We start from the raw sequence: 12,474 nt of genomic DNA, 5'->3' as shown, positions 1-12,474 counted from the left end.
AAGCACAAACATTTGAATTCTAATCTGATTCTACAAGCCTTCCAATTTTGTTACTAAAAAATCATGGGTGTTTCAAAGAAGTTACACAGCTGATGTGTTTCTAGGAGGAAGTGTTAGTCATTCATTGTCCATGTGAAAGGATCACTCTTCAGGACTTAACAGAAATTATTCATATTGTAAAGAATGAGCTGGACTAATAAATAATCTGTATGCTGCTCTTACCATTGTGTAATCTCTTAAAGAGATTTTCTCACTTGTACCAAGATAGGAGAACATTCTACATACTCTGTTTCTTTCTTTTGTACCTCCTTTCATGTGTAGGTTTTTCAGGAAGAGGGTATAAAAGTGCTTCCAGATTGGCCTTAGTATACTGTCTATAGCTCTGTAGTTTTGCTTCAGCATTTCTTCTGACTATAGTTTGATTAGAATATAAAATACTGCACTCTTGTATGTTGTATTTATTCAACTTTGATGTATTCAGCATGATGTATTTATTCAACTTTGTTCTGTAGCTCTAGCAGTCATGCTGCACTGTCTGTGAAGAGGCTCTGGCAGTACTTGGTCAAACAGGAAGAAATCCAGGAAACTTTTATTAGAAATATTTTTACGAAGAAACGATACCTAAATGAGGTCAGTATGGTATATAAAATGCAGAAAATACAGCAGGTCAATCTGTCAACTGTCTTTTTAGTTACTTGGCTGGCTTGTTTACTTCTGGTGCATGAAGGGTTAATGTACTTGTCAACGGCTCCAAATCTACTGTATTTCATACAAAAAAATACTTGTCCATTGTTTCATAAAATACAAAAATAATCAGACTTTGACTGTAAAATGACAACTAGCACAGTGTTGCTACAGTCAGTCTCTTCTTTAAGATCAGTATAAAAGCTGCCTCAAAAGAAGGGCAAAGTGGACTGTTTCAAAGATTAAAGCCAGTAATCTAATGAGCCAAAGTACTGAAGTTTTAGTTTGTCCCTACCATACTCATCCTGGCTTTTATCCAGTGGTCATGATCTACCATGTTATAATTCACTTTTAATAAGAAAAATGCTCATGCAGCAATTACTGTTTCTGTCCATGAACATTTGTCACAGTGTCTAGTTGGATTCCTGTTCTGGATGCAGTTAAATGTTTTAAAATTTTGGTTCTGTAATGAGCTTTTGGATTTTTGTCTCTCTCTTTACTTCTTTTTCTTACTTACCCATGCTCATAATTTTGAAAGAATTGCTGGTATAACAGAAAAACTGTAGCATAGCAGAAATGGAGGAGAAATAAGCAGATGTGAACAAACTAAATATGCAGGAGAAAGAATATTCATGATTAGTAAAGCTGTGGCAGAGGAGATTTCTGCATGACCTAACATTTGTCCTGTCACAGCTAGAATATTAGCTTGTTTGGGTAATGTTGGCTAATTGTGTTCACTGCGGAGTGCAGTTAAAAGGAAAATTGTTCCTTTTTGCCATTAAAAATTGTTCCATTTTGCCACTTCTGATCATATCTTACGTTAACACAGCCATGTTATGCTGTATGGACAGGTATTTTGGAAAATTTTAGATGTGCTTTATATGTTTCAAGGTAGGCTCACAGCCTTAAACAGAGTAATTTGCTTTATTTTCTATCTTGTTGCTGATAAAATGTCAGTGTAGATTGCTTATTTTTTAAGAAATTTGGCTTTTGGGATGGACTGGGTGCTGTTACAGTACAGAGTAAATCAGTGTATTCTGTACAGAAAACAGAGTTTAGAATCTGTTAATTATTCTTACTATATAAATTATGCACATGCGTGTGCCGACATGCTGTTGTATTTCTGTTGTCCTGTGTTGGAGTAAGCAACATGGAATTGAGGATTTCCTTGATAACATGCATGTTTGATCTTTATGCTCTGTTCTGTGGTGTTTCTTTCCTTGGTGAAGTCATTAGAGGAGCACAATGAAACCATGAAAAATTCTGTGGTGGAGGAGCCCGTCATCAATAAGGTACACAGTAATAATTCTCAAATTTATTAGACCTAACACAATTATGAATTTTTATTTTGTCTAAGTGGTGCTGATCTCACTTTAAACAGAAGTCTTTGCTCACATAGCAAAGAAACTTAAAAATATAAAAAATGCAAGGGATTGAGTTAAACTGTTTCAGAGTTTATGTGAAACTTATCTTTAGTTTATGTGAAATCATCTTAGCTGCATCAGCTAGGTACAAACAATAGCTATTATCAACTTCTGTAGCTTGGCCAAGTGAAGAGCTGAAGTTGAGATTTGCCCAAGTGACAAAAATTCAGTAGTAGTATGATACATGGTACATATAGAACCTTTGATCAGTATGAGCTGCAGTAGCTGTTTTTAGTGAAGGTGGTGAGCTGCACTTTGAGCAGTTTGTTAGCATGATAGGAGTTTGCTACTGAAAGCTTTCACTAATACTTAAGATTGGTGTGACATACTAAATAGATAGACTACAATGCTTAGGTACTCAAATGAATACCATATTCCTTTCTTTTACAAAATTAGAGTGAAGACAGAAAAGGGAACACTCTGTGGCTTGGGCTACCTTGTTAATATTAATTATGTGATAATGGAGTATTAGCAAGTAGTAATTGGAACTGGCTGGAGAAAAAAATTTAATTTTGTGCAGGTTTGTTCATCATAAGACACAAATGGTGGTTTTTTATCTGTTTGCCACTGCAGTTTTCTCCAGTGTTATATATATGAAATCAATGAAGTATCAATTTTATTTTGACTTTAAAAAAGATATTCTACTTCTTGGTCCATAACAATTGGTTTTTTAGACTTTGTAAAAGACTTTTTTCAGTTCTTTGACAGAAAAATCATACTGTTTTTCAAATAAAATATTGTTTAGATCTTTTAAAGCACAGAAAATTAAGAATTTGAAGATGAGAGGCTGGAAATAGTTTTGACATAATTCTTTAGGTTTTTTTTTTTTAATTAAATATTGCATTTGTAACTCAGGTTTGAATTCTTAGGTCACCATTAATTTGGCAGTGTTATTGTTTTTACTGCAAAATTATTTTGTAACAGTCTGTGTCAGTAACCTATCAATTCTTTCAGTGCTGAGTTCTTTAATTTTGAAAAGGATTGCTGCAGTGCTGGTAGAATTTAGAGTTTTGTTGTGTGCTGGTATTTACCTGATTGCATTTTTAAAATACAGAATTATAGACAATATTCAAATCCAGCATTAGATCACATGGGGAAAAAAAAGTGATAGCAAAAGGTTTGTGGTTCTGACATGTACAGGATTCCAGATTTATATAATTGCAATAATTGTGATTAGATGCACTGACGAAGTTTAAATTAATTTTCCCGTTCAGGAGCTTACCTGCACCTTCTTTTGAACTATTTCATCAATTTCAGTGGCAAAAGGTCTTTGCTAAGAGCAATCATAGACTTAGCAAACTTTTTTGAGAGCAAAATACAACATTCAAAATCAACAGTGTGCTGCATGTAGCCTTGCTGGTTTTCAGCACCCCTGAAAAACTTGAAAATGAACACAGTACTGTGGCTTGCGTGACAAATTACATTTTCTCTGTTGCTGTAGTAACCTTAACATGGTAATGGGAAGCTATGTTATTACACAAACCAGGTTTAGCATAATTGTTACAGGCTACATTTGTTGAGTTTTCTTTGAATTAAAATTAAGGGGAAAAAAATTTCACACGTAACATTGTTTGGTCTCTGTACTTTGCATAAGAAGTGGTACTGCATGGAAGTTTGCATTTAACTATGCTTTGTTTTTTAAATACAGATAGAAACAGATACAGGATACCCTGGTGGCAAGGCGAGAATAATCCATAAAGAGTCAGACATCATTACTGCTTTTGCAGTCAATAAGGTGAGTATAAAGGAGATAGAATAATCTAATTGCTGTGTTTTCCACCTGATACACAGGCACATTGTGACTGGATGAAATAGGCTTTGCTAGCCATCCTGCTGTTTTTAGCAGCTACAATTTTTAGCGGTCCCTTCTCTAAAGCACTTCAAAGTTACCTTTTCATGAACAGTTCTACTACAAATTTTTTCTTTTTCTATTGTGCAATGGATTGATTGAAGGGAGAGGTGGCTTCTGCTTTTTTTTTTTAAGGCTTATGTGTAGGAGTATTTGTCCTTTTCTGTCAAACAGGAAGTAATCTTTTCTTCTCTGTTCAGCCATGTAACCCTTCAGAACTGGAGGAGGGGAGCCTGCTTGCTAGCCTTGTAGTATAGTTACCCATTGCTTATCCTCTGAGAAAAGCAAGGAGATAATTGAGCTGCTTGAGAGGTACAAGATGCAAATAATGGATGATACTATCCCCGATGCAAATAAGTTTAGAAAGGGAAATGTAAAGTATAAATACATATAGATTTGTAGATGTAAATGTTTGAGGTTTGTAAATTAAGTGTATATTTTTGTGAGCAACAGTGCTATAATCAGAAAAAATAGAATAAGTCCATTTTTAGGGTTTCCATTTACATCAGTCTTTCTGTATGTTATTTTTTTCAGGCAAATCAGAACTGCATTGCAATAGCATCAAGTCATGATATTCAAGAATTGGATGTTTCTGCAATTTTAGCTACGCAAATCTACACCTGGGTTGATGATGATATGGAAATAGAAAATAAAGGGTATATGTTCTTTATTTTCAGTATCACACTTGACTGTGCTTAAATCAGAGTAACAAAACATGGTATTTACTGTTGCTGTTACTGTTGCTGTTCTGAATCTTAATTTGAAATGCTTTCTTCATTTCTAGGGCTGATGATTTCCTAGTTATACATGCTCATGATGATCTGGTAAATGTTCAGGGAAGCACTCCTTATACTCACAGTAATCCTGGCACACCTATCAATATGCCTTGGCTTGGTAGTACACAAACTGGCAGGGGTGCATCTGTGGTAAGTTGCTTGTCAAAGATCAGCTTTATATATTCTATCTACTTCCCTTCTATTATCTGTTCAATCTTGTTTGTTATATTTTGCAGTAGAATATAAATATTACCTAAATATATATAACCTTTATATAACTAAATATAACGTTTCTGTGTAACCGAGGTAAGCTGGATTTTTTTTGTAACAATTAACTTAATAGGTTAAAATGCTGCACAGAATTTAAGGGACAACTAAACAAGCAAAGCTTTCAGTCAAGTCTTATATGCTTTTTTAAAAAGCATTATCTAAAAGCAAAGAATCAGGATTTGGGTAAGAAGTTAGATTATGAATTCTTCTTTAATGACTTGGAGCCAAATGGTCTATATAAAAAGTGTGTATTTAGCAGGTTTCAGAATATAAATCATAAGGATTGGGTAGAAATATTTACATGAAATTTTGTGGTAGCTTTTATTTTAAGCATAATCTTCAGCTTCATTCTGAGCTTCAGAAATAGATCTTGTGTCTGGAATGAAGCTTGGCCCTGAGCAAAAGGCTATTAGGTTAGACTTAATTCAGATGAAATGATAATTGTAGCCTGGCCGTTGACATTCTTATCTTAGTTCCTGTGGAGCATAGATGCAGATCTGTTGATTAGCTGGCTGAGAGATGCTTATTTGGAGACACTTAAGTGAACTGTGATGGTCGTACAAGACACCAGTATCTCTGTCCTTCTGCACATGGAATGCATAAAGTGGAGTTTTCCTAAATAACCAAATGCATTAAGTCTTGACTGTACTTGGTGTCATTTAACAATTCAAAGCAAGTTTATAACTGGTGGCAAAATTAAATTAGCATATGTTAATTAATATTGTTGTTGACTTGAAAATAGCTGACGAATAGGAGGAGTAAATGAGCAATAAGCATTAGAAGATTGATAATGTTTTCCACGTATAGAAGTGGGTATTGTGCCAGTACCTACACATCTGCCTTCACTTTAGGAACTACTGATCCTAGGTGCCAGTGCTGCAGCTCTGCTATTACAATAAGGTCTCTTGTGCAAGTATTCATGAATGCCTTTGCCATTTTCTCTTCTTACTTTCATTTTACAAATATATATATAAGTACATACAAAATTTTTGTGTTTGTATATTTCTCAGCCTTAAGTAATTAAATAATATATTAATGCAAATGGTATTTACATGGCCTTTTATTTTGCATGCTGTAAAACTTTCTTCCTAAATATATTTGGCTGTACTTGTGTTGAATGCTTCTGCTGTTAAACTTTGGACCTGAATTTTCTCTGGCATATTGTTTGACTGTGGCCGACAACCCACCACAGCATAAAACAGCACCTGCCCAATAGGGAGGGAAGACAGAGGTACCTAAAGAAGGACAAAGTAAATGAAATTAAAAATAGGGAATCTCCAGAGGAAATAGTGTTGCTGTGGAAGAACTGGAGCCTGGAAGAAAAGCAGCTTCACTAGGACCTTTCTTTTTCTACTATTTGCTACTTTGTTCCTTCAGATACTGCTGATTTCTTGATGTCATCTTTGCTTTTCCATAATGTGCAGCCCATTTAGTAGTTGTAGCCCACTGTTTTGTACCATTACCAGCTTTTCAATCTCATTGTCTTTGCTTCACTTTCATCAGCAAGGGACACTCAGGCAGTTACAGTTTTATTAGCTGTAAGGTTTTTCTGTCACTCTTCCCTGTTATGCAGCTCATACAAGGTAAGTAAGGAGGGTCAGACACTTCAGCACAGTTTGTTTACACAGTCCTTACAGGAGGTGTTTGTAAGAGAGTACTGAAGGAAATAGTATGTACCTACAGCTCTGAAACTCAGGCAGTGTTACCAACAGCTTGTCATACAAGTCAGTGTGACTGACACCAATATTTAACAGTTTTAACAATGAGTGGAGTGGAGTTAAAAGTGCATTTTCATTTTTGAGTCTTAATGTACATTAAGGGACAAAGCACCCAACTGTCTAGCAAAGTAACCAGTGTTACAGCCGTCAGCTGTTCTAAGGGCAGACTGAGAGCTAGCAGTGTCAAATGTCAGTTACATTAATAATGGAAATATTTGCATTTTATAATTGTACTTCTCTTCTAAATTGGAGAAACCATACCAAAGAGTTCTTTTAGTGTAGCCCTTCAAAGGCACATTTCTGTAAATTTGCATTTTTCTAAAGCATAATCCAGGAGGGGTTAGGGGATCATGATGTATGCTTATTTGTTGAATGGAGGAAGATGACTTCCATTAACTTCTGGGTAAAAGTTAGTAGCTGTAAAACTCAATACAGCCCTTCATTTTAGTGAAGAAATAGAGTGACCATGAATTATTGTTCTTCCATTTGCATACAGAAAATAAGTTGTGAGTTTAGAGAGTAATGTATTGCAATTATAAATGCATACCACTCTGTAAATGTTTGAAGAATGTCATTCTCTATTGTCCTGAATTTTAAAATGTATATATAGTTTTACCAATCCATTTGGCTTTCTCCTTGATATTTAAAGTACTTGGAGAAAAAAAAAGGGAAATACATATTTCAAGATCATCTATTTTATCTTTAGAAAGTGTTTTGGAATGAACTTGAATAACTGGGGGGCACAAGGCTTTCTCTTCAACAGTGATAAAACTTTGAGAATTGAAAGATCTAAATCTGCTTCCAAAATGTAATTCAGAGGATTGTGGTTATTCCACAAATCCAAACCCACGGAAATTTTTACAAGAAAGTAAATTATTTCTCTTTCGAGTACTTTTCCTCATTTTTGTTTGCAAACTGATAGTTTAGAGGATATTTCTTTTAAATTCTATTGATCGTATTTAGGAATATGAAGCACATGAAAATTTGTAATTTCTGCCTCCTTCGAGTTGACACCCTGATGAAATTGGAGCCTAGGGGAGAATAGCATAATTGAAATACCTCATCACTATCTACTGCCCCATGATAAAGCAGCGTTAAAATACGGTACAAAATTTACAGCAGTTGAAAGTCACAGTTGGATTCAGTGATGTTAAAGGTCTTTTCTGACCTAAATGTTTATCTGAAAGTGGGTCAATGCCAGCTTGCTGGTGGTAGGTGGTAAGTGATAAGCTGCTGTGTTGAAGATGAGTACCCTGGCAGCAAAACTCCATATGTGTTCTTATTTGAAGTTAACACCTGCCACAAATACATATTTTGCCCTTCTCAAATTTTGAGGTAAATAATACATGCACAAGCAAACCAAATCCAACAGTTCTCTGAGGAAAGAAGTCTCAGATACTTTTGAGAGCTATTGGGGGGTAAATGAATGAAAATGAAACTTGAACATACATTAGGAGAAAGAAAAGAAGGGAAGACACAGCACAGGCACAGATGTATTTCCTTGCTAAAAAAATTCTTACTCTTTTTTCCTTTTGTGTGTTGAACATATTGTTTAAATAGATGGGGTTAAAATATAATTGTCTAATGTCTCCAGTCCTCTTTGTACATTGAGTTCTTCCCAGTAGGAAATAATAAAATAAGAGAAAACAAAAATCTGGATGATATGCCTAGCTCAAAGCAGATTTTGGAACTTAGGAACAAACATGCTACTGAAAACTCATTGGATCTGTATTTGCAAAATTATAAATACCTTTGAAAATTTATTTATTTACTTACTTATTTTATACCAGTTATGCGGCATATTGCTTACTCTAGATGGTCATAAATAGCCACTTTTCAATCAATGGGAGTAAGTTAACTAGACTTGAAAATAGATATAATTCCTTCCTATTTTTTACTTCTGTTAAAGTTTGTTTACCTCTTTCTTTACATGCTTCTGCCTTTCTCTTGCTTATCTTACAATATTCAGGAATATTCCAATAAATTTAATGGAATCAGAAAGGAATTGGCAAGAAAAGAGGTAAGACTGCAGTCTAAGGAGTGTTTATATTTGGATCCATACATTTCTGAAGCAAAAGTTTAATATTTATCTAGATGTATAAAGCTGCAAAAGTGTTAACATCTACACTAGTCTTGGAAGACACAGACTTCTATCTGAATCCCTAAACCCTGTACTTGTTTTCGTAGGAATTTTGGTAGGAAACAACCATCTGCAATCACTAATTATTTTCTTGTTTGTTAACTTTTTGTTCAGTAATACTGTTTTTTTGTATGTTGAACAGATGCTCAAGAAAGCTATTAATAATGTCAGAAGAATGGCTTCTCATCCAACATTGCCATATTGTAAGTTCAGGTTCTTATAAAAAACAGAAAGGTTATCAAAAGATTATATATTTCTTACTCATCTGTTTCTTAGTGTGTTGCTATTTTATACTAGCACAACAATCTATTATATGTTTTGAAACTTCTTTATAAGCCATACTTACTGAAACTATTTTTCATTTCAAAAAACAATATTGGGGGATGTAGAATAGCTTCAGAAATGGCAAAAAGTACTGTATTTCTCTATTATTTGTGACTAAAATGATAGTAGAAAAAATGTGTTATTATCTCCAAGTAAATAGCTATATATTTCATGAGCATCTTAATACAAATCTTCAAATAATGAGCAACACAACTTTGAGTTGCAGTAGTACGTCCTGCTCCTATACCAAGATAGATACTATGGCATAATTTTGATACTAGTTATTCTGAGATAGTGTGAGTTTTCTTGAAATTATAAAAGCTACAACTCTTGTGAAAAGTCATGTCAGTATTTTCTGTTGCAGACCTTACGGGTGCTCAAGATGGAAGTGTAAGAATGTTTGAATGGGGTCATGCGCAGCAGATCACATGTTTTCGATCTGGTGGCAACTCAAGGGTAACTCGAATGCGATTCAATTACCAAGGAAATAAGGTAACTGACAAAATGTTTCTGTATGCCTTCTCTTCTCCCCTCCCCCAATATAATTGCAAATAAGCAGAAACATCACATGCTTCTAATTTAAAGTATTTTCTCAAAATTGTGGGTGTTTTCTCTGCAATACATACTTATGTATTTACTATTTCTGTATATTTTCTTTCAGTTTGGAATTGTTGATGCTGATGGATATATAAGTTTATATCAGACAAATTGGAAATGTTGTCCACTTACTGGAACTTCACCTAAGCCATATTTGGTAAGCTGAATAATAAATTAGTTTCCATAAACTTGCATTGTGTTCCCTAACTTCTTTCTCCCTTCAGAATAGCTAGGAGAGGGCAAGGATTGTGATGTTAGCCAGTATTAACCAAGATTAAGTTATGAATTGCTGCCATCCTGTCGTCTGTATGACAAGTTCTTACACTCTAATAATACTTGTTAAGTGGAGAGTGGAAAATGTAACATGAGCTCAGAAATTAATTTAATATTCATTAAGACTTGTCAATAGTTGTCACTTGTCTGTTAATAGACAGTTACATAGGGCTGCAGAGTATATTTCCATGAAAAATTAAGTCTTACAGGCATACCAATACCTTTGTATCTTATGTTCTTTAAATTTCTTATGAAATACCTTTTCTTGTCAAGGAAGTTTAATATTACCTGCTTGCACAAAATAGATTCCTTTTCAATTAATAATTTCAAATTGCAATTTTTCAGACATGGCAATGTCATAACAAAACAGCGAATGACTTTGTTTTCATCAGTTCATCGTCTTTGATAGCTACAGCAGGATTTTCTTCTGACAACAGGTAAGATCTATTGCGATACTTCATAAAAGTGAAGTGGTGCTATATTTTCTCTCCCCCACTTTTTTTTTTATGATTCTTCTTAAAGCAGTTTAAGAGTACTTCTGCTTGATTTCTTTCTTGGCAGGAGAGGGACAGAAGCAATGTTTGCAGCTAAACTCATGTGCCTATTAAGGGAGGTTTCATGGGGAAGCATAAATATCCTGCTCATGTTCCCTATGAAGAGGAGAAGTAGAAAGAGAGGTCCTGAGTGATTTAGGTGGGAATCCAGAGAGGGGTATGTGGGAATGGTTAAAGCTGTGCCAGGGAAGGTCTGGCATGAGACTGGACATCAAGAAACATTTTATTACCAAGAGGTTCCGACACTGGAATACGCTTCCTTGAGGTCAGTCCCCAAAGCCTGTCAGAATTTGAGGCATTTGAACAATTCCCTTAATTACATGCTTTAACTTCTGGTCAGCCCTGAAGGTGCCAGGTAGGTGGATTACATGATCCTTCTAGGCCCCATCCAGCTGAACTATTCTGTTCTGTCCTACACACTTGGACCTGTTGTAAATTATTTTTAAACTCTAGGGAATTTGCATAGCTCTAGGGAATTTGCATAGCTCTTTATTTTTCATTTGTTTTCATAAGTAAGTATTGATCAAAAAATACCAAAACCTGCTAACATTCCTGTGAATTAAACTACAAAAGATGTTAACATTAATGCTTTATGGAGATAGCCAGTTGTAGAATACTTGTGTAGAAGGCATGTTCTTGCAGTGTATGATAAACTATGGAAGTAATTTGGGGTCTGCTCAGATATCATCATTGAGAGTCTATTTACAGTGCTTTATGCCTGAAACAACCTTTTTAAGGTACAGATGACTTTTCAGGAGTTCAAAATACCTTAGAACATCTCTTGCTGAATTAAGCCATGTTTTTTTCTACAGAAATATTTGTCTTTGGGATACTCTGGTTTCTCCTACAAACAGCTTGGTGCATGGTAAGTAAAATACAACAACCAAAATGTTTGACCATAGTATAAAAAAGTGTATTTTTGAGTCTGTCTTTATGGAAGAAAATTACTTAGGGAAGTAATTTTAACATTGGCAGTAAAACATCTTTCACCATTCTGTGTGAGTGCACCAGTGGGAGTATAAAACCAGATTCTTGATAAATTACTTGGTGTTCTATATGGATGATTGATTTCATGGACATGAGCCCCTTCCTTTGCATGCCTTCTGTCCTTGGACCACAAGTGCAAGCCAGACATTTCTGTTCTTTTTTAAAAGGCTCTGGGTAGCTTCTGCTTCAGAACAGTTATTCCTCTAAGTTGGATTTTGGGGGTGCAAAAAATATTTAGCTCTGTTTCATTAGTTCTATTACTAATACTTTGTTACAAGTAATACAAGAAGTGCATTTCAATATCTGAAATACAGAATTGAGATCAGAGAGTTGTGAACTCCTTGTACTTAAAGTATGGTGAATGCCTGAGTGTATGTGAGAGACATATGGAATTTCTAAATGTAAATTCATAGGCCCTTTGAACTACAAGTACAGCATACCAAGCTGTGTTTGGATAACTGTAATTTTCATTTGCTTTTCCCACTCATTTAGGGGAGTGGACATCCAAATAAATGTAAGAAGCAGCAAATTAGCAGTAAAATGACCAGTGGAAACTTGCAAGATATTTGTGCAAGTAGTTTAGGAAGAATTTTTGATGGGCATTATATGACTTAAAAAAACAAATTATATTACTTAAAATAACAAATCTGTTACTTTAATAGTAGATTATTAAAATAATCTGTTTCTGGTCAAGGATTAATAGTTTGTGGTTACACAGGGATAGAAATAAGGATATAATTTTTTGTTAATACAGATTTTAATTGCTTAATTTGAGAATACTGCAGCTTCAGAATGTCTGATGGGAACCTGGGTTTACATGTAAATTGGTATTGCAATAAGTGGGCTAGTTGCGGTCAGCTGGAATACAGCATCGAAGT

General features: G+C 34.6%; 1 protein-coding gene across 3 annotated transcripts in view; it reads left to right on the top strand.

The window, feature by feature from the left end:
- Window positions 1-12,474, top strand: part of DMXL1 (Dmx like 1) — a 77,453-nt gene that overhangs the window by 60,592 nt on the left and 4,387 nt on the right. For 2 of the 3 annotated variants that reach the window (XM_053968744.1, XM_053968747.1), the window contains 11 exons: window positions 513-630; window positions 1,914-1,976; window positions 3,757-3,843; window positions 4,492-4,613; window positions 4,742-4,883; window positions 8,691-8,741; window positions 9,004-9,064; window positions 9,550-9,677; window positions 9,847-9,939; window positions 10,401-10,492; window positions 11,422-11,474. In XM_053968744.1, coding sequence (XP_053824719.1) covers window positions 513-630; window positions 1,914-1,976; window positions 3,757-3,843; window positions 4,492-4,613; window positions 4,742-4,883; window positions 8,691-8,741; window positions 9,004-9,064; window positions 9,550-9,677; window positions 9,847-9,939; window positions 10,401-10,492; window positions 11,422-11,474 — 1,010 coding nt within the window. The remainder of the gene's footprint in view (window positions 1-512; window positions 631-1,913; window positions 1,977-3,756; window positions 3,844-4,491; window positions 4,614-4,741; window positions 4,884-8,690; window positions 8,742-9,003; window positions 9,065-9,549; window positions 9,678-9,846; window positions 9,940-10,400; window positions 10,493-11,421; window positions 11,475-12,474) is intronic. The other variant, XM_053968745.1, reaches the window with a different exon arrangement.

The sequence above is a fragment of the Vidua chalybeata genome, chromosome Z (genome assembly GCF_026979565.1).
Source record: "Vidua chalybeata isolate OUT-0048 chromosome Z, bVidCha1 merged haplotype, whole genome shotgun sequence".
NCBI classification, from domain to species: Eukaryota; Metazoa; Chordata; class Aves; order Passeriformes; family Viduidae; genus Vidua; species Vidua chalybeata.
Note: the sequence above shows the minus strand (reverse complement) of the source record. Positions and strands in the feature narration are given on the sequence as shown.